Source organism: Triturus cristatus, chromosome 5_1, assembly GCF_964204655.1.
Source record: "Triturus cristatus chromosome 5_1, aTriCri1.1, whole genome shotgun sequence".
Classification (NCBI taxonomy): Eukaryota; Metazoa; Chordata; class Amphibia; order Caudata; family Salamandridae; genus Triturus; species Triturus cristatus.
In genome coordinates this window covers 259,115,825-259,142,011 of record NC_140587.1, presented here as the reverse complement: position 1 = coordinate 259,142,011, position 26,187 = coordinate 259,115,825, and the positions used below count along the sequence as shown (strand labels likewise).

General features: G+C 42.4%; 1 protein-coding gene across 2 annotated transcripts; it reads left to right on the top strand.

Moving 5' to 3' along the window:
- Positions 1-241: 241 nt before the first annotated feature.
- LOC146830705 (uncharacterized) lies at positions 242-25,408 on the top strand. 2 transcript variants are annotated; one of them, XM_085604902.1, is made up of 5 exons: positions 242-346; positions 8,570-8,639; positions 13,343-13,484; positions 19,606-19,714; positions 24,345-25,408. In XM_085604902.1, the coding sequence occupies exons 2-5, from the start codon at positions 8,612-8,614 to the stop codon at positions 24,462-24,464; spliced, it is 399 nt and encodes a 132-aa protein (XP_085461028.1). In that variant the 5' UTR covers positions 242-346; positions 8,570-8,611; the 3' UTR covers positions 24,465-25,408. The 2 variants fall into 2 exon arrangements, with proteins under 2 accessions (XP_085461028.1, XP_085461027.1); XM_085604901.1 differs by having other exon boundaries at positions 242-351.
- Positions 25,409-26,187: the final 779 nt, after the last annotated feature.

Genomic DNA, 26,187 nt, shown 5'->3' with positions numbered 1-26,187 from the left:
GTTAAGTTCACGCTATATAAAACTCGTTGAAAAAAACGAAAGGGAAGTTTATCAGCGTTGCAGTGTGGTCACTGCAGGGCGATGTGTTTAGAAGAAGTTCCAATAGATGATGTCACCTCCTATAAAAGTAATCACAAGCGTGAGTAGGCAGGGTTCGGGAAACCCCGCTGATTTCATGCCAGGTGCTCGGCCATCTGATTGGTGGATGCCCCTATATAAACCGATGCGACGCTCTCTGGGAGAGCACAGCAGCGGATGACTCGGGGGTCTCCTGACGACAAGGCGGAGCAGTCAGCCAGTTTACACATCAAGCAGGATCAACGCATCTCCTGACTTCGAAATTATTGTAAGGTAATTGTTTTATTATTACAGCTAATTCTAATAAATACCTAATTATTGAAAACGACGTATTGGGCTAACAGCCTCGTTCCCCACTAGCTGTCAGACGTGATAGGGGCGCCCAGCCCAGCACGTCTTGGGGTAGTCGAGCCGCTGGAGGTCGCCTTTCAGGGGGGAGGGGGGGGGGTGTTAATGTGCTGCGTGACCCCATTCCCCGCGGTGAGGCGACACGCATAGAGGCCCCGGGGCCCGAGAGACCACTGGCAGGGGGCTGGTTACATCTGTACCACGAGATACCGTTATCAGCCTACAAAGCGTGCTCCGTGTGTCTCGCTGCAGGGAGGGCAGGACGCGTGAGTACGGGGTGGGCCAGGCGACGCGTGGTCTGTTCAGTATGCTTTCTGCAAGTTTGATGTGAATACCCTTTTAAGCGATTTCGATTTGGCATCGGTGTGCCCGGGTGTTTGCACCTACTCCGCCATAGAGGGAGAATTCACTTTTGACAATGCACGCTGGCCAGCCCGTTTGCAGCACCATCGATAGATGACTCTTGTCAGGGACTCGACTATGACCCGAACTTTGGGGCAGGGAGCAACCAAGCCAGCAGCTGGAGGCGGGACTAACGCCTCAAGAAATAAGATGAAGCTATCATTTGAGTAAGAGAAGAAAACAAAGTGATAAATTGTGCATTATAAACATTAGTCAAACCCTATGCGATTACAATAAATCATGTTACAGTGGATTTGACATTGTGTATATATATCTACTGGCATATCTCTAAATAGGGGAATTGATGATTTGACAGCTAAAAAAACAGCGTTTACAGGTTTCAATATAAAGCAGTTTGGAGCCAGTTTTCGCAAAGGGATTTCAAGATGAGATCCTTTTTACCAATTCTTCAAAAATGAATTTTATAGAATCTGTGCTAGTCTAAATCAAAATAAAATCTGTAGGGGTCATTATGATGGCGGAGGGCCCGCCACCGCCAGCCGTGCAGTGATGGGCCCTCCACCATCGTACTGCTGTTTTCCCCGCCCATATTACGATGGCGGGGGAAACGTTGGTGAAGCGCGGCGGTCGTGAAGACCGCCCGCCACAGTCCTGCAAGGCGGTCCTTTTCCGACCACCTTGAGGAACGAAAATATTGTCTAAGATTACGATATCCCTTTCCGCCGGTCTTTTCGCGACGGTCAACCTGCCACAAAGAGACAGGCAGAAACGAATTTGGGGGCCCGGAGCGGGCCTCCCTTCATCCCTGGGCCCGGGTCAAGTGCACTACATATCCCTGCACCATGTGGCAGCCACCGCATGGTGCCTGCCACGTAGTGCAGGGATATGCAAGTGTCTTCATTAGGTCCCGCGAGCCAAAGGCTCGAAGAGACATTTTATATGTGGGATTTTCAAAGTGCTACCCACTGTTTTGGCTGGCCTAAACCTTGAGTGCACGATCACATGCACGTGCACAGCTGCTCCCACTCCCCCCTCCCTTCTCTATAGCTTTGGCTCCTTTGAAGCACTTCAAAGGGTCCGCTCCCCCGCCCACGCTCCGCCGGGCTTGTTTGTTACGTCGGATTTAATTGTGCTTGGAGTCTTTGATTATGTTTTCGTTTCTTTCATAATTTATGAAACTTTTATTCTTGAAGCCCGCACGTTGAGCTTGTTGTATCTGATGCATCGTTTTTACGCAGCATAATGCTACCAGCTATTTTTTGCAATTAACTTTATTCAATTGTCCGCTAAGTAAGCGCTTTCACTTTAAGACGCACAAACGGCACGTCTTTTTATTTTCGTGCTACACGTCGAATCTGTACCGTTCTCCTTGCAAGCTGCCCGGACGGTTATAGAAATTACTCCAGTAAGTCGAGCTTTCTGGAGTTTTTAATCACGCGTTCACAGTAACATTTGGTGACCTTCTCACCATATTGTATACAACATAGAGACGTAAGGATTCTTGCTACTGCAATCACGTCTTGAAGCTGCAGCATTTATGTGCCTTTTGATTAATCACTTAGTACATGGCAACCTTGTTACCTTATACCCGGTAACCTTGTCACCACATTATATACCATGTATATAAACGCGAGTTCACGCTACGGTAATCACGTATCGAAGTTGCAGCGCTCTTGTGGCTATTGATTATTCACTCCGTTTTTGAGCCCAGAAGCATGACTTTGTTTTATAACGTAGGCATGGATTACACCATCGCATTGAGTGTTGATTTAACTTTTGACCGTCCGAAATCATTTTTGACACTTTAAAGCATGTTGTCAGTCATGATTTGATATCTGAGCACCAACCATTTTACTTTCAAGCGCCATCATTTTTCTTTTTCGTTCTGGTTTTATTTTTGCAGTTTTGTATATAGCGTGAGCAGGCGCGCAACACCCATTGGACTCACAGGGCTTCAGTCCCCCCACCCCCCGTCGTGTGTGACAGCCCGGGATGAGACAGATTCCCAGCACGCACACAGCCGCACCCGAGCACTTCACAGGTCTTTAAAAGACCATTTGCATGTTAATGAGGCCTCGCTGTTTTTTCATCCCCTTCTAAGAGCCCCTGCAGCTCCACTCTGCCTATGGCTTAAAAGATTCAGCCCCCCCCCGAAATTTTTTCTTAGCCCCCCCCCCCCCGAAATTTGGCTCTAGTTGCGCCTCTGAGCGCGAGATCTCTTCCCCAGGTCTCTAACTTTCTCTCTTTATATCGCATGCAGTATCTTTCTCTCTTTGATCACCACTTTTTTCCTGCTACAGTGCCAAAGCTTGTTGTGAGAGGGCAGCTGACTAGTTTGTGGTGTGGCAATCACGACGCTCGCAGCGCTGCCTGAGTGCTTGCAACGGCCGCCAGCCGTGTTCGGGTCAGCTGTTAAAAATCAGTGTACCAATCAATGTGACCCCTTCCTCCCAACACAAATTCAATTGCCCCCGAGGCGGAATGTGCAGTTGCAGCGTCCCGGACTCTGTAGGAGTCAGGCGGCAGTGGTAAACAAACTCTCAATCGCCCGGTGGCTGGCACTGCAAGGTTTGAGTACGTTGATTGAAACTATAGTGTGCAGTGCACTTGCCGGCTTTCCTTCTGTCTTGGCTTATCTCTAACTGACATTCTGGAAGATATGTATTTTTCTCAGAAGTGGGGTGTGCAGGGCGGACTCACAGCATGCCTGAGACTGTACATGCAACAACTCTTCAGGAAAGTGAGTGCAGTCAGACGTGCACAGTGCCACACCGAGAGACCTCTTGGCACATGGCCATGCGCTGACATCAAGCTCCTATAATGTGTAAACTCCAAGGCGGACATCAGCACTTTTACTTTCACACCCACCACTAGTGGGACGGGCTGCGCAGCTCGTCAAAACCTTTTTTTTGTACACATTAAATAATAGCGGCCGTGATAAGGGGTAAAAAATGTTTGCCTTTTACGTTGGCCTTTTTATCCAGCTAATACAACCTGGCAGCTGCTGTGCACAAGACGCGCGTTCTCCGGGCAGACAATGTGTTCTGTCAATACGGCCCCTTCCCTTTAATGATTAATGCACTCGGGCTTTGCATCATTTCAGGAGCATAATTACTAGTTTTATGTGCGTTTCTTCAACAAGCTGTTTTTTTTTTGTTTCAGCCGTTTTTTTTTTTCACACTGTAAACTTGTTCTCTGCTTTTGTGATGGTGGTTGCGACAGTCATAACTTTTGTCTTGTGTTGAGTTTACACAGTGCTGGGTATGTTAAGCTGGAGCGTTGCCATAACAATGCTCCTTCAGTGGTCGGTGTGCAGTTGACGACCCCTCCCCCGGCCTTAGAGATAAGAGGTGGGAACAGCCGAGTTTGTTTTTCAGTGAACCTCTGGCACGCTGGGCATACAGAAAGAAGCTGTTGGATTTAGTTTTTTTTATTTTGTCCCTCTTGCTGTATTTACACATTTTATAATCGCTGTAAATTGCAGGGGTGAATGTTAACCAATTTAATGGTAGTCATTTTACCGAACTCGGAAGGATGGAAAGCTGAACTAGGCCTCTTCCACGGTCTGCGTACCTGCAAAGGTGCCTGACTTAAGTAAGCGTCTCCATTAGTGCGAAGGAAGCAGATAGGGTCACAAGAAGACGTGCGCGGTTAAGAGCTCAGGAGATTAGGGCATGTCAAAGTATTACTAATTATCTACAGCACGCTCTAGGCTCTCCATTGCCTTAGCAGTAAACGATATTCACTTCTGGATGAAATGCGGAGTCTATGCATCCCTGTGATATGGACCTTATTAAAGGTGCAGCATTTAAAAATATATATATATTTGTAACTGGTCTGCTCTTACTCGGTATCTCCACTCTATGTAAACCATTCCTTTTTCTTGGAATCGAAGCACTAGGGTCAGAAGTGGAAGCAGACAAGTCCTAGGGCTGATCTCCAGAGCCCACAAAGTACATACACATATAAGTATATACTAAAGTATATACAAGAGGTCTCGAATTCTCGGCCTAAAAAATGTGCACGTAGGAGATTGGCAGAGGAAAAATAAAGTATTGAACCAATATTTCTTAACATGATTGTATAGGAAAACTGTAGACTCCAAAAATAAGTGAGAACTAGAAAGTATACACATTTAACGCTGAATATACCAAGATTGGGTGGCATATATCCACAATGGGAAGGAACTTCAAAGATGGTGAAAGCACCACTTGCCATTCTGTTCAAATGTTCACTAAAGAACAGAAAGGTTCTGGAGGGCTATACATAGGCAGATGCACATCTGCTTCACAGAAGTGTATGAGTGAGAAGGTTGGCAACATAGTTATGATCCTAGGGTAAAGAAAATCAAAATAACCAAGGAAGAAAAATCTGGAGTTCAGTACCTTACAAGGCTTGGGCAAAACAGCTCATAGCAGCTTGGCATGAACAGGATACGGTCATGAAACCCAAGTTCACTGGAGTTATTTGGGTGGGAAACCAGAGAAATGATAAAATAGAGTGAAGGACTTCAGCTACTTACAGTACAGTGAAGCCATTACCAAACTTCAGGCAAACTTAGAGTCGTGACTCTAGAAGATGATGGTAGTCAGAGTTAATGTGCCCAAGCAATTGAAACAATCAATGGCAAAGTTCATACGTCTGGCATTGACTTACAGCCTTTTTGGCTTGCCAATGTTCTTTTTGTCATGGTTTTTGTGAGACTTCATTGTTTGGGGGAGTTGCTGGCTCCTCTCCAATATTAACAAGCATTTGCAATGCAATAGGTTTCGCATTTACAAGAGTTTGAGCTATTAGCATTGTAAATGACAATGCCTTTTATTTGTTTTGAAAACCTGCAAGCGGTGCGTTAACGCGCTCTTTGGGCTTATAGTCCTTGCTTACGAGAAGCAAGGCTGGCAGTAAAAGAGGCGCAGTTACTGCCAGCCTTGCTTCTCATAAGCAATGACTAGAAGTACAAAGTGTGTGCTTACGCTACGCTTGCAGGTTTTCAAAATACATTAGTAAAAGGCATTGTCATTTATAATGCCAATAGCTCAAACTCTAGCAAATGCGAGACCTATTGCATTGCAAATGCTTGTTTTAGGTCTCGCCTGACCCAGCGCATGCGCTGGTCTGGCGAGACTTATTGAGAGGGCTCCAAAAAGTGCTACCAGGCCAGCCTAGAGCTACTGTGCATGTGCGCGGGCGCGCGTGACGCTTTTACCGCAATTGCGATCACTTTCGCGGCCGCACGGCCGCTTGGCATAGCCAATAGGTCTCGATTTTGGGACCTTATAAGTATTTAGTAATGCAACTGTTGCATGGCTAAACACTTATAAGGTCCCAAAGGCGAGACCTATTGGCTATGCCAATGCTTGTTTTTGCATTGTGGCGGGGGCTGCTGAACGCATCCCGTCACAATGCAAAGTATGGGTGATGCAACCGCCACGTGGCGGCCGTATCATAATCGGGGGTGCAGGACTGCCGCCTTACAAGTGGGCGGTCCCAGTCCCCGCATAGATTGCGGGCGGATTCAAGTCCACCCGCCATCATAATGACCCCCTATGTTTTTTGCATCCCACAATAAGCAGTTCCTACACAAGGTAACAGAGCTACCCATGCAAGAAGGCATCAGGCCTAAAGAACTGTCAAAAAGGTAGATATTCTAGCATGCAAAGGACATCAGTATTCAATTTGAAACCAATTTTATTGATTTTCAACAAAGTACAGTTACAGTTTACATGAGCACCAAGCATTACAAACAAGTGCTATACAATTGTCTTACAGCCAGGGGGCAGTGGTTTCATACAATAGGAGAAAAAGAAAATAGAACAGTGTAACAAAAAAAAGTAGGCAATATCCAGTCAAAGTTATACAGTCTCAGTGTGTGCAATTATCTTTCCTTGATTACAACCACTTATTCCTTCACTATTATCCCCCGCCTCCCTATATGTTGTTCTAGTGGACTTCTGGCATTTTGCCCTCTCTCCCCCCTCTGCAGAGTATGCAGTTCTTATAGTGGTGGCGCAAAAAGATAATGCCTGGGGGCGTCACCCACGACTGGGCCACGGCACGGACCAACTACAGGTCCATGGACGGTGCAACTCCAGACACATAACAACCTAGTCCACATGGCCTCTAACTTTCGGGAATGGAATATAAAAATGTAGATAATTCATACAGTATGGCCTCCCACGATGCCGCCATGGGGATCCTTCTGAGCCTCCTGACCTCCTCTCTCCACAATGCCACAGCCTCCGCCCTACTCCCTTCAGTGTTGCTGAGCACCAGTGCTGCATGCTCTGAAGGGATTGTGCCTTGTAGTGCATCACTATAGAGCAACGGGTAATAAACAATGCGATGTCCATGGAACGATTTATCACTTTCTGGACTTTGTTCCGTTTATATAAGTATTCCTTAAAGCTCCAGAACACATAGAAGGGGCGGCTGATAGGCAAAGTAGTGCAAGGAAAGAATGGCTCATAACAGCATATGTCATCATAACAACCCTGCTTTTAATTCTGTTCTGAAGGGCCTAGTACAAAGTGTGAAACCCCATAAACTATCATTTTTTTTTTTAAAATCCTACATGGACAATGTGTGTTATACAATGCAATATTTGTTACACATTTCTCCAAATAGTTTTCACCTTATTTCTGTCTGTGTGCTACATAAATACATGACACAACGGGTCTAAATTAAGCCTGACTGCTTTTTTGCCAAGCAATTAGAGGGTTAGCACAGAATAATTTGGTGACTTTTATGATTTACTCGGACAAGGATTGTGGTTGTTGCTTGAGTAGGGTTTTCAACCCTACAGATAGTTCTCAGTCAGGGCTTGGAGAGGGAGCATGGCCCCTCCTAGTCACAATAAAAAAAGGCTATGGATTGGTACCATGGTGCCTGGCCGGATTGGTCCCATCACTACAGCTGCTTTGACTGATAGTCTTACAGGTGCTTCTGGGCCTCAGGTTGTTTCCTGGTGCCTTCGGGCTCAATACTGCCATCTCCTCTGAAGTACCTAGACCTCTAGTCCCAACTCTGAGATTGCTTATTACAATTCCATCCATTCCAGGTTTGCAGAAAGAATCTTCTATGACGGGTCCTTGCTGACATGGTATGTTTCTATCTCACCTTCCCTACACCTATATCCCTCTTCCCCTGTTCCTGACTGATCCAGGAGTTTGTGTAGCCATTCCACCCTCTGGAAGTCCTACACGGGAGGTTGGTGGATTACAGTATGAGTCTAGAGCCTGGCTCTTCCTCACGGGAACAGGCGTGTTACTGTCAATGTACGTGTATTGTATGATAATGGCACTCAGAAGAAAATGGGCACTGGGCACATGCCAAATTTGTTTTCTTTCCGGACAGAATATCAAAACTACCTAAAAGAACTCACGCGGAGAAACAATATTTAGAAACAACAGACTCAAACTTTTCCTTTTTTGATGATTCATCCAACTGAGTCAAAAGCTATCAGCAAAAAAAATTGCATTCCTTGTGGGGTAATCAATCTAACTATATAACCTATAGGCAGGGTGTCCTCAGTATCTATATATTTTGATTTAGGAGTCCATGAAGAGATAACAATGCTGTTGGATTGTGTACATAATCCTCTATACTTTAGGCCAAGATGTAATTACCGCATTAAAAACAGATGTCTACACTGCGAAATATTTTCTAAGAATTATTTGCTTTATATTAAGCAGAACTGATAAACCAAGGAACCAGTATTGAAAAGTTTTTTAAATTGCCTGTTCGCGAAAGAAAAAATAATAGTGAATTGACTTTATTTCAGTGTTTGCTCAACTTCTGAACTAAGAAAACAAAGCAAAGCAAGATGAGCTCATTCTCCAGCTCTTCCAAAGGTAAGTGTGACCACCATGCACATGTTGACAGGAGTGGAGCCTTTTAGATATTGTTAGCTATAAGACTGCTCGGTGAGTTAAGTGCTGGCACTGAGATTCATGTAGGGGTTCAAATCTCACCATGCTGACATTCCAAGGTATATAAATAGACTACCATTAATACTGAAAATAGTGGCATTTTAATAACAACAGGTTATTATTACTTACCTGCAACACTGATAAATCTTAACTTCTGAAGGCTATATAGAGAAATCTATCAAATATATCTTATATTACTTGGATTGCTTATGGCAGTTTGTGTTTATTTTTAAGAGTAAAATTATGAATAGTTTCAACATGGAATAAATAAAACATGCAAAAAGTAAAAGTATGTCCCCACAACATAACTATAGGTTATGGCCAAAACATTTTGAAATTTGTGATGCTGTTTAGTCCTATTCGATAATATGCAGAGTAACTGCAAAAACTGGGAAACAACTTCTTATCATTTTAAACTCATAAATCCTTAACAATAATCCCAATCTTAAATGAAAGTGAAATATGTGTGCCCCAAAAGATGTAACAAAAACAGAAATACCAGAAAAAAACAATGAAAGCGTAACTGACTGGGTAGTGTCTAATTTGATGCATGCCATTGAAATGAATTCTTTGAATGGGTCTCCATGATGAAAACTTATATTTAATTATTTATGTGCTAAAACAATAATCCACTAGCCTCACAAGGTGCCGCGGACTGTGAGTAATGTCCCATTGGTGGACCAGGTGCTCATGGTGGTCTTTGTTTATTGTTAGCATCCATCATTTGAAGCTATAGTGAGCTATGGAGAAAAAAATAACAATACAGGACGAAAAAACATATAGGCCTACGTGTAGTTGTTTTCGCGCCATGGCGAAAGTGCTGAATTGTGATTGCAGGACAAACAGGACATGGTCGGTAGGCAAACTATAGTGCGTATGACATATAGATTATACTAGGTCCCACCATTGATGGCAAACCTCAGGTCACTGTATACAAGAAAGAACAGGTAAGTATTTGTCGTAATGCGCTCACCCAAATAAAGCGGGAAGAAATCCCCATGAGAATCGGCTGTGGGTCCCTCGAGATATGTTACAAGCATTCGTAAAATTAGGCAGTGGTAGCATGAAAAAAGAAAAGTAAGAGGCGGCCGTTCAGGAGGCCAATTAAGCAGACAATGCAGCAGAGAGATATCTCTTACTTACAGTTCCTCGTAGGAACAGAGGTCCGTACACCTACCTTATCTCTGGGTCACGTGAGCTGTACCCGAGCAACCTGACTCCTAAAAGATGATCTGGTTTGTGAGAGAATCAATGGCTCACCGCTGTTAGCACAGCTCAAGTCTATAAGCCTTTTATAGGCTTTCCTCAGGAAAAATGTCTGTTGCACATGTACAACAACTAGAAAAGATAACGATGCAGCTAATAAAATAAAAGTGACCATCACCCTTATTGTTGGTCAAACTTTAGGCCAATTTCTCTCCTTTCTGTTTTTTCTAAAATTTTGGATAAACACGTTAACACTCACCTCTCCTCCTTCGTCACTGCTCATAATCTGCTGCATCCATCCCAGTCAGGGTTTAGGGCAGGCCACAGCACTGAATCCGCCCTACTAGGAGTCACAAAACTCCTTAGGCAAGAACTCGATTCTGGTGAAACCGCCGCCTTTATCCTTCTGGATCTAAAGTGCGGCTTTCGATATGGTCTCACACTTCATTCTTCTGAACAGATTGGAGGCACAGTCATTGTTGACATTGCCTTGAGGTTGCTGTTGTTTTTTCTGAAAGATCGAACATTTCAGGTCTTATCAGCTAACAATACATCTACAACCCTAACACTGACCTCGAGGGTTCCACAAGGGTCCATATTGAGTCCCCTGCTTTCAAACATTTACCTTAGCCCCTTAATGGAAATGATTGAAGAGTCTGGCCTCACCGTATTGTCGTACGCCTGTTTAATGTCACCCTTTGGAGGAACAGAAACACCCTAAAACTTAATGGCACTAAAACCGAAGTTGGGGAGATAGCCATTGGCCCATCACATTGAGGCCTTTGCCCATGCCAGTTAATAATGTTAAGAACCTCGGGTTCATCATTCATAAGAATCTTTCTCTTGAGCTGCAGGTCACTAAACTCACAGCCTTTTGCTTCTCTACTCTCAAATGGCTCAAGAAAATCCTCTGGTAATTCCTCTAAGTGCCCAGAGAACAGTGCTACAGGCCCTGTTAATGTCCAGATTGGACTATGGGAATGTACTGTATCTGGGCGCTGATAAATCCTTGGTTCATCGCTTGCAGATCATCCAAAATGCAGCCGCCTGCCTTCTTTCCCGGATGCCTAGATATGCTTCCGTCTCTCCCTTACTCCACAAATTATATTGGCTCAAGGTTGATAAATATATTAAATTCAAGACCTTATGTTACAAGTTTCGAGCTAGACACGGACTTGCCCCTTCTTACATCCAAGATCTGGTGTCTCCTTACGTCCCCACCCGATCGCTGAGATCAGCCAACCTCGCACTGTTTACCAAGCCTAGGTTTCGCCAGGCTTGTATTAAGGGGCGCGCCTTCTCCTTTCTAGGACTGAAACTCTGGAACTCTCTTCCGTTAGCTCTCAGGAACTGCAACTCATTGCTTACTTTGTGTCACCTGGTATGTTGCTCTGTCTTCAGTTTGCATTAGCATCTCTGCTTACTGTCTGCTTCTAGCGCCCGGAAGGCCCCTTTAGGTAGCTGTGCGCTCTATAAGCTTCTTAAATAAATAAATAAATAAAGGTCATAAATAGTCCAGACTAATTTAGAAGGAGAGTAATTTAAAAAGTAAAATGTCACAAAAAAGAAGGAAGTCTTAAGGACTAAAGGATATAGCAAGAACAAATGTAGTGTAGAAAGCAAAGTGTTCTTCTGAAAAATGAATCGCAGGGATCAGCAGTGCATTTATTTTTTACTTTGAAAGGAAGCAGTGACCTCAGTATCTTCATTAGAAAAATAAAATGGTTTTTTTTGCAACAACTTAACACTTAACTTCATAGATAATGGGATAGATAAAAAATACCTTAGTTTAAGATGTTAAAAGCCTTGGAACTGGTAACCCAGACACAAATTCATGTTTCAGGTGGTATTTGGATCTCCACAAATCCAGTACAGGTCCACAGCAAAATGTCTAGTTCCAGTTGGTCCTCAGTACCAGCTTCCTCTGTCCACAAGACCTTCTTCAACCACCAACAACAGGAGGGAAGTTTCATGGAAGCAGAAAGGTCCAGCTGTAACAGGTTCACTGGTTTTATTCCAAATGGATCACACTCACTGTCCTGCAGAACATTTTTCACTCCACAGCCACAAGAGAGAAGTTCCATAGGGGCAAGCAGGATTCACTAGCTAGATCACACCCTTCATATATCATTGTCATCAAGACATTGAGCCAGAGACTGTGTGTCTTTCCCAGATTTGTGTACAATATATCAAAGGAGCACTTCACACAACATTCAGTTGGCTGTGTGCACCTAAACACATTTTTAGGGCCTTATTATGGGTTTGGCGGTCTGTGGACCAACACACCGGTGGTGGCAGTCCGATCGCGGAGAGCTTGGCGGTCTAACAGCGGTATTATGAGTTGGGCAGATGGCCTATGCGAAGACCGCGGCTGAACCACCAAGACCTCTGGGTTCGAGGTCGGGGAAAGGCAGCGGCCACAGGGTGGTAGAGGGGAGGTGCACTGCCATCCGTATTACGAGTTGCCTTTTTCATGAGTTGACCACGGCGGTCTGACCATCTGCTTCAAGGTGGTGGAAAAAAGGATTTGGGGTGCGTACTCACCCCTTTCCTCAGGTTTCCCCTTCACAGCAGGATCCTCACCCCGAGGATATGACCCTGTTTGCGACGATCTACAGGAGAGTCCATTTTTTACCATATACCCATTGCCAGGACAGGCCATATATGGGTCGGACTTCGGTAATGGGTAGATGGTATATTTCCACATTTATCATGTATATGTGTGCATCCGACACTTATGCAGTCGAAATGCACACATAGGCATTGATATATTTGTAAAAAGTACTCACCATCAGCGCAAGATCTCTGCATTCACACTGCTGGCACCAGGTCAACTCATAATACGGCAGTCTGTGGGCTCGTGGCTGGCGCGGACGCGTGTTCTTGGGCGGTCAGCCCGCCAAACTCATGCTCAGGCCTTTAATGTTTGAGTCAGGGAGAGGGTAGTACTCACAGAAAGTAAACAGGGCTGAAGCTGGAGAAGAGGGGATGTCTAATAGTTAAATATAAGTAAAGTATGGCCGTCCTTGATCCGCCGTCCAGTTGTGCACCACTATCAACGTGAAGATCCTACCTGAGCGGCAGAGGAATCAGAGCATTCATTACAAGTGACACTAATTATAAGCCAGAGTGTGGCAATCTTTGCCCTAGAATTGATACGAAGGCACAGAGCAGAGAAAATTTATTGGAAATAACAAAAATTGATTAATCTAAAGAAAACCCTTTTCGTCCTACAGGATAACAATGATTTGACCTTTTAATACCAAATGTGAACTAACTTTCTTCTAGCTTTTCATGTCCACTATATTTATTACTTGAACATGTATTACTCGTTTTAACTAAAAGTAGTCCCAAATATCTATTTTTGTAAACCTTATGAGATAGAGTTGTTTGATAACCACCAGCATATTCTATTCCAGGCGTGGTTCCTCCACATGACATGAAAACTAAATCCCAGCTAACCAAGCTCTACAATCAACCTGTTGTATTTGCAGAGCGGTTAACCAGACCTATGGGCAGCCTGCCTGTGCCTGTGGGAGTAATGAGCCACTCAGGAGTAAGGTAATACTATTCTGAACAAGAAAGACAAGTTATTCATTGATCATAGAACAGAGACATATATTATTCGTTGATTTATTGACTCTGTTTTATAGTGTCGAGTTTTCAAAGGTCAGACTAAAGTGATTCCTGTGCCTGGTCATAGCCAAGGTTCAAAGCTAGTAAATCTAGACATTTAGCTTAAAATTTGCATGCTTCGCCCTATCCTGTAATGAGAGGTTGTTTTCCTTCAGTATGAAGAAACATCATATGTTACTGCATAAGAAAAGTTATGACGTGGCGTAAAAATGAGCAAGCTCTTGTGTTAGGGTTCGTGTAAATTCTCCTGATTGTGTGCTTGCATTAAGCGGGTGGTGTGCTATGCCAGCCCTGGGAGGCATTTTACTTTCTGTAGTTCTGTAATTTATGTGTGACGTGTGGGCCTGTACTGTGATTCCACTTACAGCAAACTTTTATATGGCACATATATCAAAGTGAATTGCTTCTGGCCTTTATAGAATACGCTTCTCTGTGGAGTACTTACCAGCATGAGGGGAAACATAAACTTGAGTCAAAACTATCAAGACTTCACATGTATGCCTTTTCAGTTTAGGAGCAGCTGTCTGCAGTATGTTAAACAAGAACTTCAGCACTAAACACAAAATCCCACCCAGCAACCTCACTAGCAATCAAACAAATGACATGCAGGTTACACACAGTGATCTGTATGAAGCATAAAAACACCTTAGGCTACTTTACGGCAATTGAAACCTGTGATTAAATAAATGCTAACTCTCAGACCTCTGAAACAAGTGCATTAACCACCTGATCTATCTTGCCAGTATTATACCCTGAGGCTTGGTGGATGTCCAAATCTATGCATCAGGCGCCTAGGATGTGTAATGCAGCTTCACATGGTGCCAATTTGTGATCAGTAAATTTAGTAAGAATAGTTATACATACAATGAAAGATGTACAAAGGATTAAACATGAAACATAATCATTTTTGGTGTAAAAAATAAATAAATATCCATAGCCAATTTTATGAGTGTTAATTTAATAGCTGGGTAAAATTGGCTCACAGGCTTTGAACCAGTCCCCTGCCTCTTCAGTGCATCTCCTCTCTAGATGGTCCCCTTAGTTGCATCACTAAAGAGTGAACCAGTCAAAAGGAACATTGTGTTAACACCTTCTCCAGAGTGGTTCCTTCCTCCTAATTACCATGTCACTGCTGACATGTATTGTGCATAGTGTAGGGCTGCGATGGAGGACATTCTGCCCGAAGCTTCTGGAGTCTTAGCAGTCCACTCCTGCACTGATGTTGTTAGTATACAGGAGCCATAAAAAGCTTTGTTTGAAAAGGGTTCCAAATCACTGTGCAGAAACAGGGCCATACTTATGTAGGTTTTGAGTTGCTCTTGTAGTATGCAAGGGGACGCAAAGGCGACGCAAGCCACGCACGGCCACCTTGCATGTCCCTGAATGGCTTGATAAATCTAGAGTAACGCAACGCAGCACAAATTGCGGTGTTGTGTTACTCTGCCTTGAGAAGGCGTTCCAAGGGTGGAGCGTGGTGGTTCCCATGCATCCAAATTTACGTTTTCTCCTTGACAATGGCCAAACAGCAGCGCTCATATTATTGGATTTGAGCGCCGCATTTGATACGGTGTCGCATCAGATTCTCCTACGCCGGTTGGAAGAAGCTGGGATTAAAGACGCTGCTCTGGAATGGTTTTGTTCCTTTTTGACCGATCGATCCTTTCAAGTCTCGGCCCCTCCTTTTTTTTCCGCCACTAAATCCATCACGCAGGGGGTTCCTCAGGGTTCGGCACTCAGCCCAGCTCTGTTCAATCTTTATGTTCAGCCCCTGGCCGCTGTTGCTCGCCACCATGGACTCTCAATGGTTTCATATGCCGATGACACCCAGCTCACGGTAGCTCTCTCTGACGACCTTGCTCAAGACGCCGCCCAATTCCAACGGGGCCTTGAAGCTATCGCGGGCTGGTTGACGGAGAATTGTCTCCAGCTTAATGCTGGTAAATCAGAGGTCCTTTTAGTAGGCAAAAACAAGGAGCTCTGGAACTCCCATTGGTGGCCTCCATCTCTGGGTCCTCCCCCCCCCCCCCTAAATCGGTGGTGAAGAACCTTGGCGTGCTGTTTGATTCGACCCTAAATTTTCAGGATCACACCAAAAAGATAGCTGGCACCTGTTTTGGGTTGCTGCGTACTTTACGGCCTGCTCTCCGGTTTTTTGATTCAGCAACTCGCCAGCTCATTGTCCAAGCAACCATTCTTTCAAGACTGGACTATGCAAACTCTCTGCTATTGAGGGTCAATAAAGCTGAGCTGAATCGGCTCCAGCGCACTCAAAATTCTGCAGCTCGCGCTATTCTAGGTCTGTCTAGATCATGCTCCGGAAGAGGAGCCATTCGTCGCCTCCACTGGCTCCCTATTTCAAAAAGAATTGAATATAAATCCCTCTGCCTTGCTTTTAAAATCCTCAAACTCTCTGGTCCCAAGATCTTATCTGATCTTATCAATCCCTATACCCCTAGGCGCACCTTGCGCTCATCCGATTTGATGCTGGCTGCTGTCCCCAGAGTCAAGAGATCCAGAGCTGGAGGCAAATCTTTTCGTCTCTTGGTACCTAAGCTCTGGAACTCCCTGCCTTTGTCAATCCGTACTATGGACTGTTTGACCACATTCCGTAAAGCTATTAAGACCTACCTCTTTCCTGTGGCTTGATCCCCTCCTCCCTTCCCTCTGGACTTTTGTGGTTAGCGCCGGGACGCCCCTTTGCCGGGGCAGCTGTGCGCTTTATAAAAATGCGTAACATAACATAACATAACATAACATCCACCCATGGATTTCGGTGCATTCCCAGTTTTCCCAACACTGGTAAACCAGGGAATGCATCTAAATGCTACGCCTCCCCAGGTGAAGTATAAAAAAGAGAAATATCTTTATTTATCCCTGCTGCTTCCTCTTTCTATGAGTGCTGCATTCTGCAACACACATAGAAAGAGGAAAATGGCTCTCAGGATTGTTTTGTACAGGCAAGTGTCCCTTCCCGGATAAACACAATCTTGCTTACAACGCAGGCACCCTTGCACCCTGGGTTGCCTGCATTGGTGCTAGTCATCATATTGTGCACCAGAGCTGGGAAATGACAGGAATGTTATGTCCTGGATGTCGAAGCCAAATATCACGCCGCACTCATTTTGGAAGACCTGAAGGAATGGTCAGATAACCTCAATCTTATTCCAGTTAATCAGACAGGCTTCAGGCAAGGTATAGGGACGATATCGAACATCTTAGCTCTAGCTCTAATAGCAAATAAATGCAAGCAGAGGAAACAACAACTTTACCTCTGCTTCATAGACCTAAAGGCAGCATTCAACAGTGTAGACCGTCACCTCCTTTGGAAAAAACTGCGAGCCTGGAACATACCCGAAAGGTTACTACACGGAATACTGCAATTCTACTCCAATACGTGGATAAGAATTAAGATAGGAGATGGCACCAGATTATCAAGAAAGCTGATTATGACTAAAGGCCTCAAACAAGGGTGCGTATTGGCCCCACATCTTTTTAATGTGTTCATGTCCGATCTCGCACAGAGGCTATATTGCACTAATTCTCCTCCGCCGAAACTTGGTAACCTAGCACTCACACACCTCTCGTACGCTGACAATGTGGTGTTAATGAGTCTAACAAAGATCGTTCTTCAATAGTTTTAAATGAAATGTCAGATTACATCTCAGAGAACAATCTAGAAAAAATACATCAGAAACCAAAACAATGGTGATTGGCAGTCACCGGGGAAGCAAGCAGAACATCTGGCTCAATGGCAACCAATTAGAGGAAGTAAAAAAACTATAAATACTTGGGATTTTAAATAGACAATTTACAAAATCACATAGAGCAAAAAAAGTACATGACTCAGAGAACCAGCGCTCTCACATTCGCCTTCAGTCAACTGGCAAAAAAGTTGAATGGTCCATCATATAAACCACTGCTAGCGGTGATGGCGGCAAATATCCTTTCTACGATAACATACGCCAGTGCCGCTTTTCATGCCAAAGACTCGGAGCTTTTAAACGAATTAATAGTTTCTACCTATAAAAAAGGTTTTCAGCTACAACGGTCAGCTTCTCCAGCACTGGTTCGTCTTGAATTCGGCCTAACAAATGAAACTAAAGGAATATGTATAACACAGTAAAGCTTTGGTATCGGTTAAAACTGAATGCGGCCACATCACCAATTAATAAAGCCCTTTGGACCGAAGTAGATGATGACAGAAAATCACCTTATAATCAATACCTATACAAATCTTTGTCAATTACCTGTACAAATGACTTATGGAACAAAAACCTGCCATACCAGTCCTTCAAACAAGCAATAAATAAAGCAGCAAAAATTCACTCATAACAAATCGATAAAAATATCTTCAGGTTAAGGTTGCACGCTTGGACGGTGATTAATAATTATAAGTCACTTGCACCAGCCCCTTACTTGAACATGACATTCTCAATTTATTTGAAAAAACAATTAATGGCAATATGCTTCGGAAAATAACCATCAACAGCAGATCAGCCTACCTGGGTGCACATAGGGCCAAAATCATGTCGACTCTGCGACTATCACAAAGAAGACTTTATTCATGTAACAACCTCTACAATGCACGAGCCACCTTATTAAGACAACTTTTTAACGTTAGAGGCATCAGGACCTGTAGAGCCGCAATAATCGCGTGTCTAAATCCATTGGACCCACAACTGAACTGTAAATTGATCAAATTCCTTAAAGTTTTTGACCAGGTCCATAAAATTAACTATAAAAAAAGGTGGTAAACGACTGAAAAAATAAAAAAAGTTTGTTAACAGGGCTGGAACTCTGGCAGTGAAAAAATGGACAATAATTTGGCAAATAATTTTTAACAATGATATTTTATGAGTTTCTTATTGATGGAAAGTTGACTTATCGTTTTTTTTCTCTTTAAATGTGTTTCTCTTTTTTATATATTTCCTATTTTTATATGTCCTTTAAATTGTTAGGGTTTTAATTGACCAAACAATAAAAACTTACTTACTTACTTGTTATGTACGGCACATTCCTTCCCTTTCCCTACCACGCAGCACAGCGCAGCAAGATGACTTGCTGCGCTGCGTGATAATTCCATAAATATGCCCCACAGTTTCCAGAATAATGGGTCTTTCTTTTACCTCTCAGACAAATTATGGAATTCCCTTTCCTTGCCGAGCAGGGAAATTCATAATTCCATCATTTTCAGGAAAAAGAAATGTAAAACTGTCTTGGCTTCTACAACTTTCGTAATTTGTCTGTGCTTTGCTCTTCTTTGGCTAGTCCGTTCAGCACCAGGACACCCTCTGGGTATCGGTTTGCACTTTGTAAGTTTTCATTCATTCAAGGGTGCGCACTCCCAGCTTCTCCGCACGCACACATGATATGAAGGGAGGGTGGGCGGCCACCAGGCAACACATACTTCCCCACTCATAACCAGACATACTGGCTAATTTTGACAGTCCATGTTCACACATTCCTGTTTATTTAGATCACCATTGATGTACATTTGCACATTGCCCTTCATGCTAAACACACATTCCCTATGATCTTGTTAGGTATGAGTACTTCTGCTGTTTTTCTTTGCATCAGTGTAGTTTTAGTTTTGTATTCCTCTCATAAATGCAGGTCTGCAAGTCCCAGAATGTAAAAGGTCCTTGTGTGCTATCGAAGCATAGCATAGATCCGTGACTGTGATGTCCATTTCACACTGCTTTATAGGAAGCACTCTAGTTCAATGGAAGAAAAAAGGACTACAACACCCAGAATGCATTATGTTATCACGCAAAAGTCCAGACTGTAAACAGTATCCATATTGACCCGGTCGGAGTGTTCACTCAATATGGGGCAAATGTACATGTGTGCTTCATGGCATGCTGCTCTGACAGGGGCATTTCTCATCACAGACGGAAACTAAGTGAAGATGGTATTAGAAATCTAAATGTGCACACTTGTGATCTGTGTTCACAACACAAGCAGCTCTGTTGTTGCATTCCATTAAAAGTTTGTAACATTTTCATTTGCATTTGTACCCAATAGTTCCATATTCTTTGTTTTGTAGGGTTACACTTGAAGATGGCAGCACATATCTAATCCACAAGGGCAATAATTATGGTATCCAGTCAGAGACTGTGGTTGTTGATGCTAAGCATATGTCTGAAAACTGGAAGGTTGGTAACAATTGTTTTACATATTACAATACGTGGTGAGGAATATTTGTTGATTACAGGGTGCATTGTTTCCTAGACTTTATGATACAATGTTTCATAGTGTGACAATTCCTTCTAGCCTAAAACCTACTAGTAGTGAGCTTCCCTGCACAGTATGGAAAACATTCAGGAGGAATTGTTAAGCAACTCCCAGCAGTCCTGCCTACTTTAGAGACTCTAGCTTGAAAGTTTGAATTGTTTAGTTTGAAAAGGAAAACGCTCAAAACCTTAAACTCCAAATTCAATACTGTTTATGTATTTTATATTATGCTCCAAACTAAAAGTTCGAAATGTAACTTTTTTTTTCAACAGTGTAATTTTCATTTAAATAAGCTAATCCTAAAAACCATCTCATAACGCATACATCCTTTCTTACTGCAACACTTACTTGCTACATTTTTTAAACGTTTTTTTTATAGTTTTCCAAATATAATTTTTCTAACTTTAGGCTTTTCAACTTTTTGTTTAGATATGTATGTCTTTATCACTTTTGATATTGATTGTTTGGCAGTGGAGTTCTGTACAGTGTTGAAGTCAAAGATATAGTTATATTGTAAATAGGTGATTGGAAGGTATCTGGGGTCTGGCAGCGTATGTGCACTGTTACTGCATCGTGATGTAGCGTTCCATAAAGAGCTGCATCTTTAGCACCCTCTTAAATTGCAGTATATAAAAAAGTGGGTTATGAAATGCTTGAATTGATCTCAGCCGATGGTAATTACTCAGGGCCGCATCCCAATCCGTTGTTATTTTGCACACCGTGTCACCTCAGTTTGGACCAGGTTATATGCAAATCACTTTTGATCCTGCTCCAATCCGAACAGGCCAGCCCGAACTGCCAATCCAGGTCTTCCCTGAACCGGAACACAAGCAACCTGTTTCATTCATTGGTATGCACTCCCAGCTTCTCCATGCACACCGATTATACAAAGAGTGGGTGGGCGGCCGCCAGAAAACACAGGCTTACCCACATGTAACCAGACATACTGGCTAATTTTTACATTCAATTTTCACACATCTCTGTTTATTTAGATCACTTATGTACTTTTGCAAATTGCCCTACATGCTAAACACACATCCCTGTTTATCAGGGATGTGCAACAGACAGCAACGAGTACACTTCAACTAGAATTATCTGTCGATTCTGCTTTAGCTAATTTTCATTTATTTTGAAATGTATATGGCAGTGCGATTCCAGAGGACAGAATTCAGCAAAACATGTGTGTCCAAACATGCAGCTAGATTTCACAATCATCCATACAGCATTGTAATCAAAGATATGGTGATATTGTGAGAATCTTTAACCAGGCTTGTGTGGTGCAAAGCGGGTAAAAATCTCCAGTAAATGGGTTTTCTGACTTGTTTCACCACTGCAACATAAACACCATCTCATGAGTTTGCCCAAAGGTGAAACTCTAGTAACACATGGTGTGTGGTAGGGGTTTGTCACTACGTGATAGTATCATAGGTGTCTCGGACAGCCCTTTACTGCCACAAGATACTTGCGGTAATGACTAGTCTTGATTCCACAAATCTTTGAACCAGAATCTAAATAGCAGTAACTACCACAACCACAGTCATTTCCACCTCATTCACCCAAGGATTCCCAACCAGACCTCAATGGGTAACCGGGGTGAGATACTGCACAGGCTGATATTGGAATCTGGAGCTTCATCTTTACTCCTACAATTTGTGGCCTTTATTTATGCCACATTGGGCTGTCATAGATCAGGGTATTATTTCCAAAAGTCCAGTCACAGTCTAATATACGAGTGTAAACTCCATTCTTAAATCCTATGGCCCAAAACAGAGTACCCCTATGAAGAGGGGTAGGCTGGAATTGATTAATGGTTAATGAAGAGAGGACATAGACCTGCAATTAAAGTAGCAATGTTAGGAAAAGATCCAGGTTTGGCTGGAACACATATTTGGCTATCTCAGTTAATTCAATGAATTCCTGAGGTATACACATAAGTGTGAAAAAAATAAATATGGATTTATTTAACTAATACAGACATCTGCTGTACAAGATGATTTTCCAGAAAGGCATGGATCAGTATAAACGTTCTGGGAACTGTTTCTTTTAAATCAGTTGTTAACAATCTTATCAACAGAAGTTCAAAAACTAAATTCTGGTAACTCTTGTTTTCTATTGAGAGACATTCGTTCGGCTTCTGTTACAAAAAGGATTTAGCCGGACAACAAACTTCCATCAGTTTTAGCAGGTAATATGGTGTAATATAGCAATGCATCTTAATACTATCCGACCCATTCTGCAATTACATTTCACTCAACTGTTCAACCATTAAATTCCAAGGACAAGAAATGTTCCCCAAAATATTCAAGCATCCATCTGGAATGTAGAAATAAAAAATAAATATAAAGGACGGGCTTCTCCAACTCCTTGTATGGACACAACAGATATGCCTCTCTGGCCTCACCCACAGATTTTTGCATGCGGACAAATACCGCCAAATATTTATTCATAACAAACTCTTATGTTTCTTCAATACATATTTTTATCTAAATCTTAACACTGTTAAGGTGAAAAAGTTTGTGTTGGGCAGACACTGATCTTGTGATCCCGTATCACAGCCACAGCTCATTCAGATATTAGTTACGTATATCAAAAGTATATCAACAAACGTATGGCGGGGTTGTATGTGATAGCCATTTTTAAAATGTCACCCATTCCGGAACGAATACTATTTTATTTCACTATATGGATTTTATCAATCAGATCCTTAACTCCGTCATTATTCGACTACCTTTAGGGCCTTTTACAATCAACGATCTTGTGCATTCCCCAGGACTAATAAAAAATATACATGTAGCAAAACCATTCAGAAACAGCCACAAATTTGTATATGTTCTTACATGTCATCAGAGGAACCTTCGTCGCCCTCCTGATAGCATAATAAGCAACGTGAGTGGACACCAAACCCAGAAGACAAACTTGGGGAGCAAACCTTTCAGCCCTAACCTGTCTTCAAGATGCAACTGTGAAACTCAATCAGTGTCCCAAAGCTCAAAAAATAATTCTAATTACAAAGAAAACTCACAGGCATCTGTGATCCACATGAATTAAAGCCCGATTTAAATGTGGGTGGTATGTATAATCTGTTGTGACAGAGTATACATACCACCAAAATGCAGGTCAGGCCATCTGATTTAAATGCAGGCGGCCCTTCGGTTTGGCTATGACAGTGACTACTCCATCACTGCCATAGCCAAACCTCTCTGACGCAGTGGGCTGTCGGAGAAATCGCTACATGTCTGTCCAGCCAATCAGGATGGGTAGGCATGTACCCATTTGTTTACTGTCTGTCGCCACCAGGCAAGCCCTGGTGGTGAGGGAGAGTAAAAAGCAAATAAAGCTCCTCCCCGCCATAGAAGATAAATCCCATGGTGGGGAATGGGGGCATTATTTCTTTTATTTTCAAAAAGAAAATTCCAATCTTTTTTTAAAATAAAAAACGAAAATGGTTTGGTGCAAGTTTGCATATTGCTGACACTGCCTTGCACAAAACAGCAATATGCATTGACAGGAACCGCAGTGATGGCCATGCATTATAAATGACCACCTGCTTGGTGCTAATATATAAAGTTGATGGCTGTTCCCTCCACCATGAGGACAGAATAATTTTGTCTGTCCCATGGAGTGCTGGCTGTCAAAAATTGAATCAGGCACTTATCCGCAACCAAGAAAGGAGAATGTACAATATACATATTTTTGTATTTGTACTTTCCAGCTGGACGCTCAAATGTCAAATATCTTGGACTAATTTCTTGCCCATGAATGTGTTGGGGAAACGAAGTTGAATGAATGAAGTTGTCAATAGCGCTGGTGGTAATTAAAATCATTGCTATATTAGACCATTTTACCTGTGAGATAGTACGTTGTTGTCCGGCTAAATGCATTTTGTAACAGAAGTGAGTTTTGGAGGGTAGATTTAGTGCACATCTCTGTCCTCATAGTTAAAAGTGTCACTCGTAATGAGTGCTGAAGTGTTACTGGAAGTGTTTATTTCCTTTCTGTGCCCATCGAGCAGAAGAGGCAAGCAGTTGAGGGAGGAAAAGGTTAGATGTTATGTTAGCTATTAGAATTTTGAAAGGTTTTAAAAGAACTAAAAAACCTAAGTGTATGAATTTGTGTTATAGTTATTATGGGTCATTTGATCATCAACTGGAATTCCCAAAACACATTTTCAATTTAGTGGGACATCTCAGAAGTTTATACTTATATATATTTATATATGCTTGTGTTCCAAAACCTCTGCCACACACGCAGTGTTAGGGGACACTTTCCCAGTGGGGTTCCATATTCTCATTGTTTTATGTTCTCTGTTAGACCCTGTGACGTTCTAAAGAAGGTCTGGACTGATACATTTCTAGCTGAGTTACTTTAGATGTAAAATTGTTTATGAAGCTTGCATTATATGGGGGCATGTTGTTGCCTTTCTCACGGCATGTCTGTGGATGTATTTTGTGTGTTTATTTGGGGTGTGTGTGCTTGTGTGCAATGTTCCTATGCATTCCCACATTGTTATGACTTCTATTCACTTTCACTGATTTTAGATTTTATTTCTAGGTTACCCAGTCGAAGCCGATGCAAGGAAAAACGGTTAGTGATTTTGTAAGGGCAGGAGGAACAGATTATCACCTTTTCTTCGACAACTGCCACATGGGTGCAGGAAGGATGATGAAATGAAGGATGTAAGAACAATGCGGGAAGCATTGCACTGATGCCCTCACGAAGCACTAAGGACTCTTTTTACCGTGTTTTTCATTTTTAAATAACTTGCTCAGCTTCATTATTATTCGACAACAGGCTGGCGTATTTTTCTACTTTCAAAGTTATTTTCACAGAAATATACCTCAACTATACAAAGTAATTCCAAATACAAATGTAATGTTACCATATATAGACTTACAGGCCAAAAAAGGCAACATGGGAAATAGGATGGTGTCAGTGAAATGTATAAATATTAAATGTATGATTCAAAACATCGATTAGTCAAGAGACTTGTAAATACATTTTGAGGACCAGACAGTTGTTAAAGTATGATTTGCATTGTATTTCTTTCGTTTTTTCACCACCTTTCAGATATTCTCCATTTTGTATTTATGCATCATAGCTGGAAGTCTTACTATGCTATTAATTACTTCCGTTTCCTCTCCCAATAAATATGCCCATGAACATAAGTGGAGATAAAAAAGTGGTGTCCACATATGCTCCGCTTTGTGATTATATGGTGTTCATATGAGGGCTGTGATTGAAAAATGTCGCTGTCATTTACTTGAAGGGGCATCCAAGAAGAGACAAAATGGGTTTTCTGAGAGACACCATAGATTTAATAATTCCTTTTGTCAAACACTGACTTGCCCATACCTATACACAAACGACCGATTCTATTCAAAAGATAACTAATTGTGCAGGCACATAGCTTCTGAGTAGGCTCAAAGTGCAGCTTAAAGTGCAGCTTACATTTATAGAAGGTACCTCTCTGTAGATACTGGGAAGAAGGCAAATGTATGTCATCATTATAAGAGCATCTTTTTTGATCCTTACTCAAATGTAAAACAGGAATAAGAGGATAGTGTACATTTTTATTGCAAAGGACCCCCTGCAATAAATAAATGTCTAAGTAATGATGATTGGCCCACAGTAATCCATGTTCGCCTGTATTTATTATTCAAACAGTGTAGGGTTATGAGAGACCCCTCTTGACCATCATTAACTCCAGCTGCTGCCCACCAACTGTAAACGTCCTACCACAACATCCCACTCAGAACCTAAGACACAGGTAGCGGTCATGTTCAGCAAGTTGACGTCACAGGGAACCTTAACTACACACATCCTCCCCTTTCTTTTTTTGTTGTTGTTTTGCTAAACATGCACACAAGAACCAAATAAAGTAAACAAAGAATAAAGGACTGTGAGGGAAAAAAACAAGTTCAGTTTGTATAACAGAAGAATAACATAATCAGGAACACATGCAAGATATATCAACATTTTTAACGAATGTATATTATGAAGGTTCATGAAAAAGTGCATATTCTTCAAATTTTGGAGGTTTAACTCTCCTCCTGCTAGTGCTGTATTTCTCCAGAGGAGGGATGTTAGCAGATACTGGCAAAGACAAACACTCAGTACAAGTTCTTCAGGTACAGCTAATAACTAAGGATTATCACCAACCATCATGCAAGGCATTGTTTTTTTTTTTTTTTTTAACATTTTTTTATTATTTTCCAAATCAACAATGACTGTTCATTACATCACGGGTCCCCGTGTCCATTAAGAGTATCTTCCCTCCCAACTCCCAACTCGTCCATGCAAGGCATTGTTGACAGCGTCTGCACTTGCACCCTTGCTGGCTCACCATCAATGAGCCACCAAAATGAACTTTCCCCGTCATGGATCCTTCTTTCAT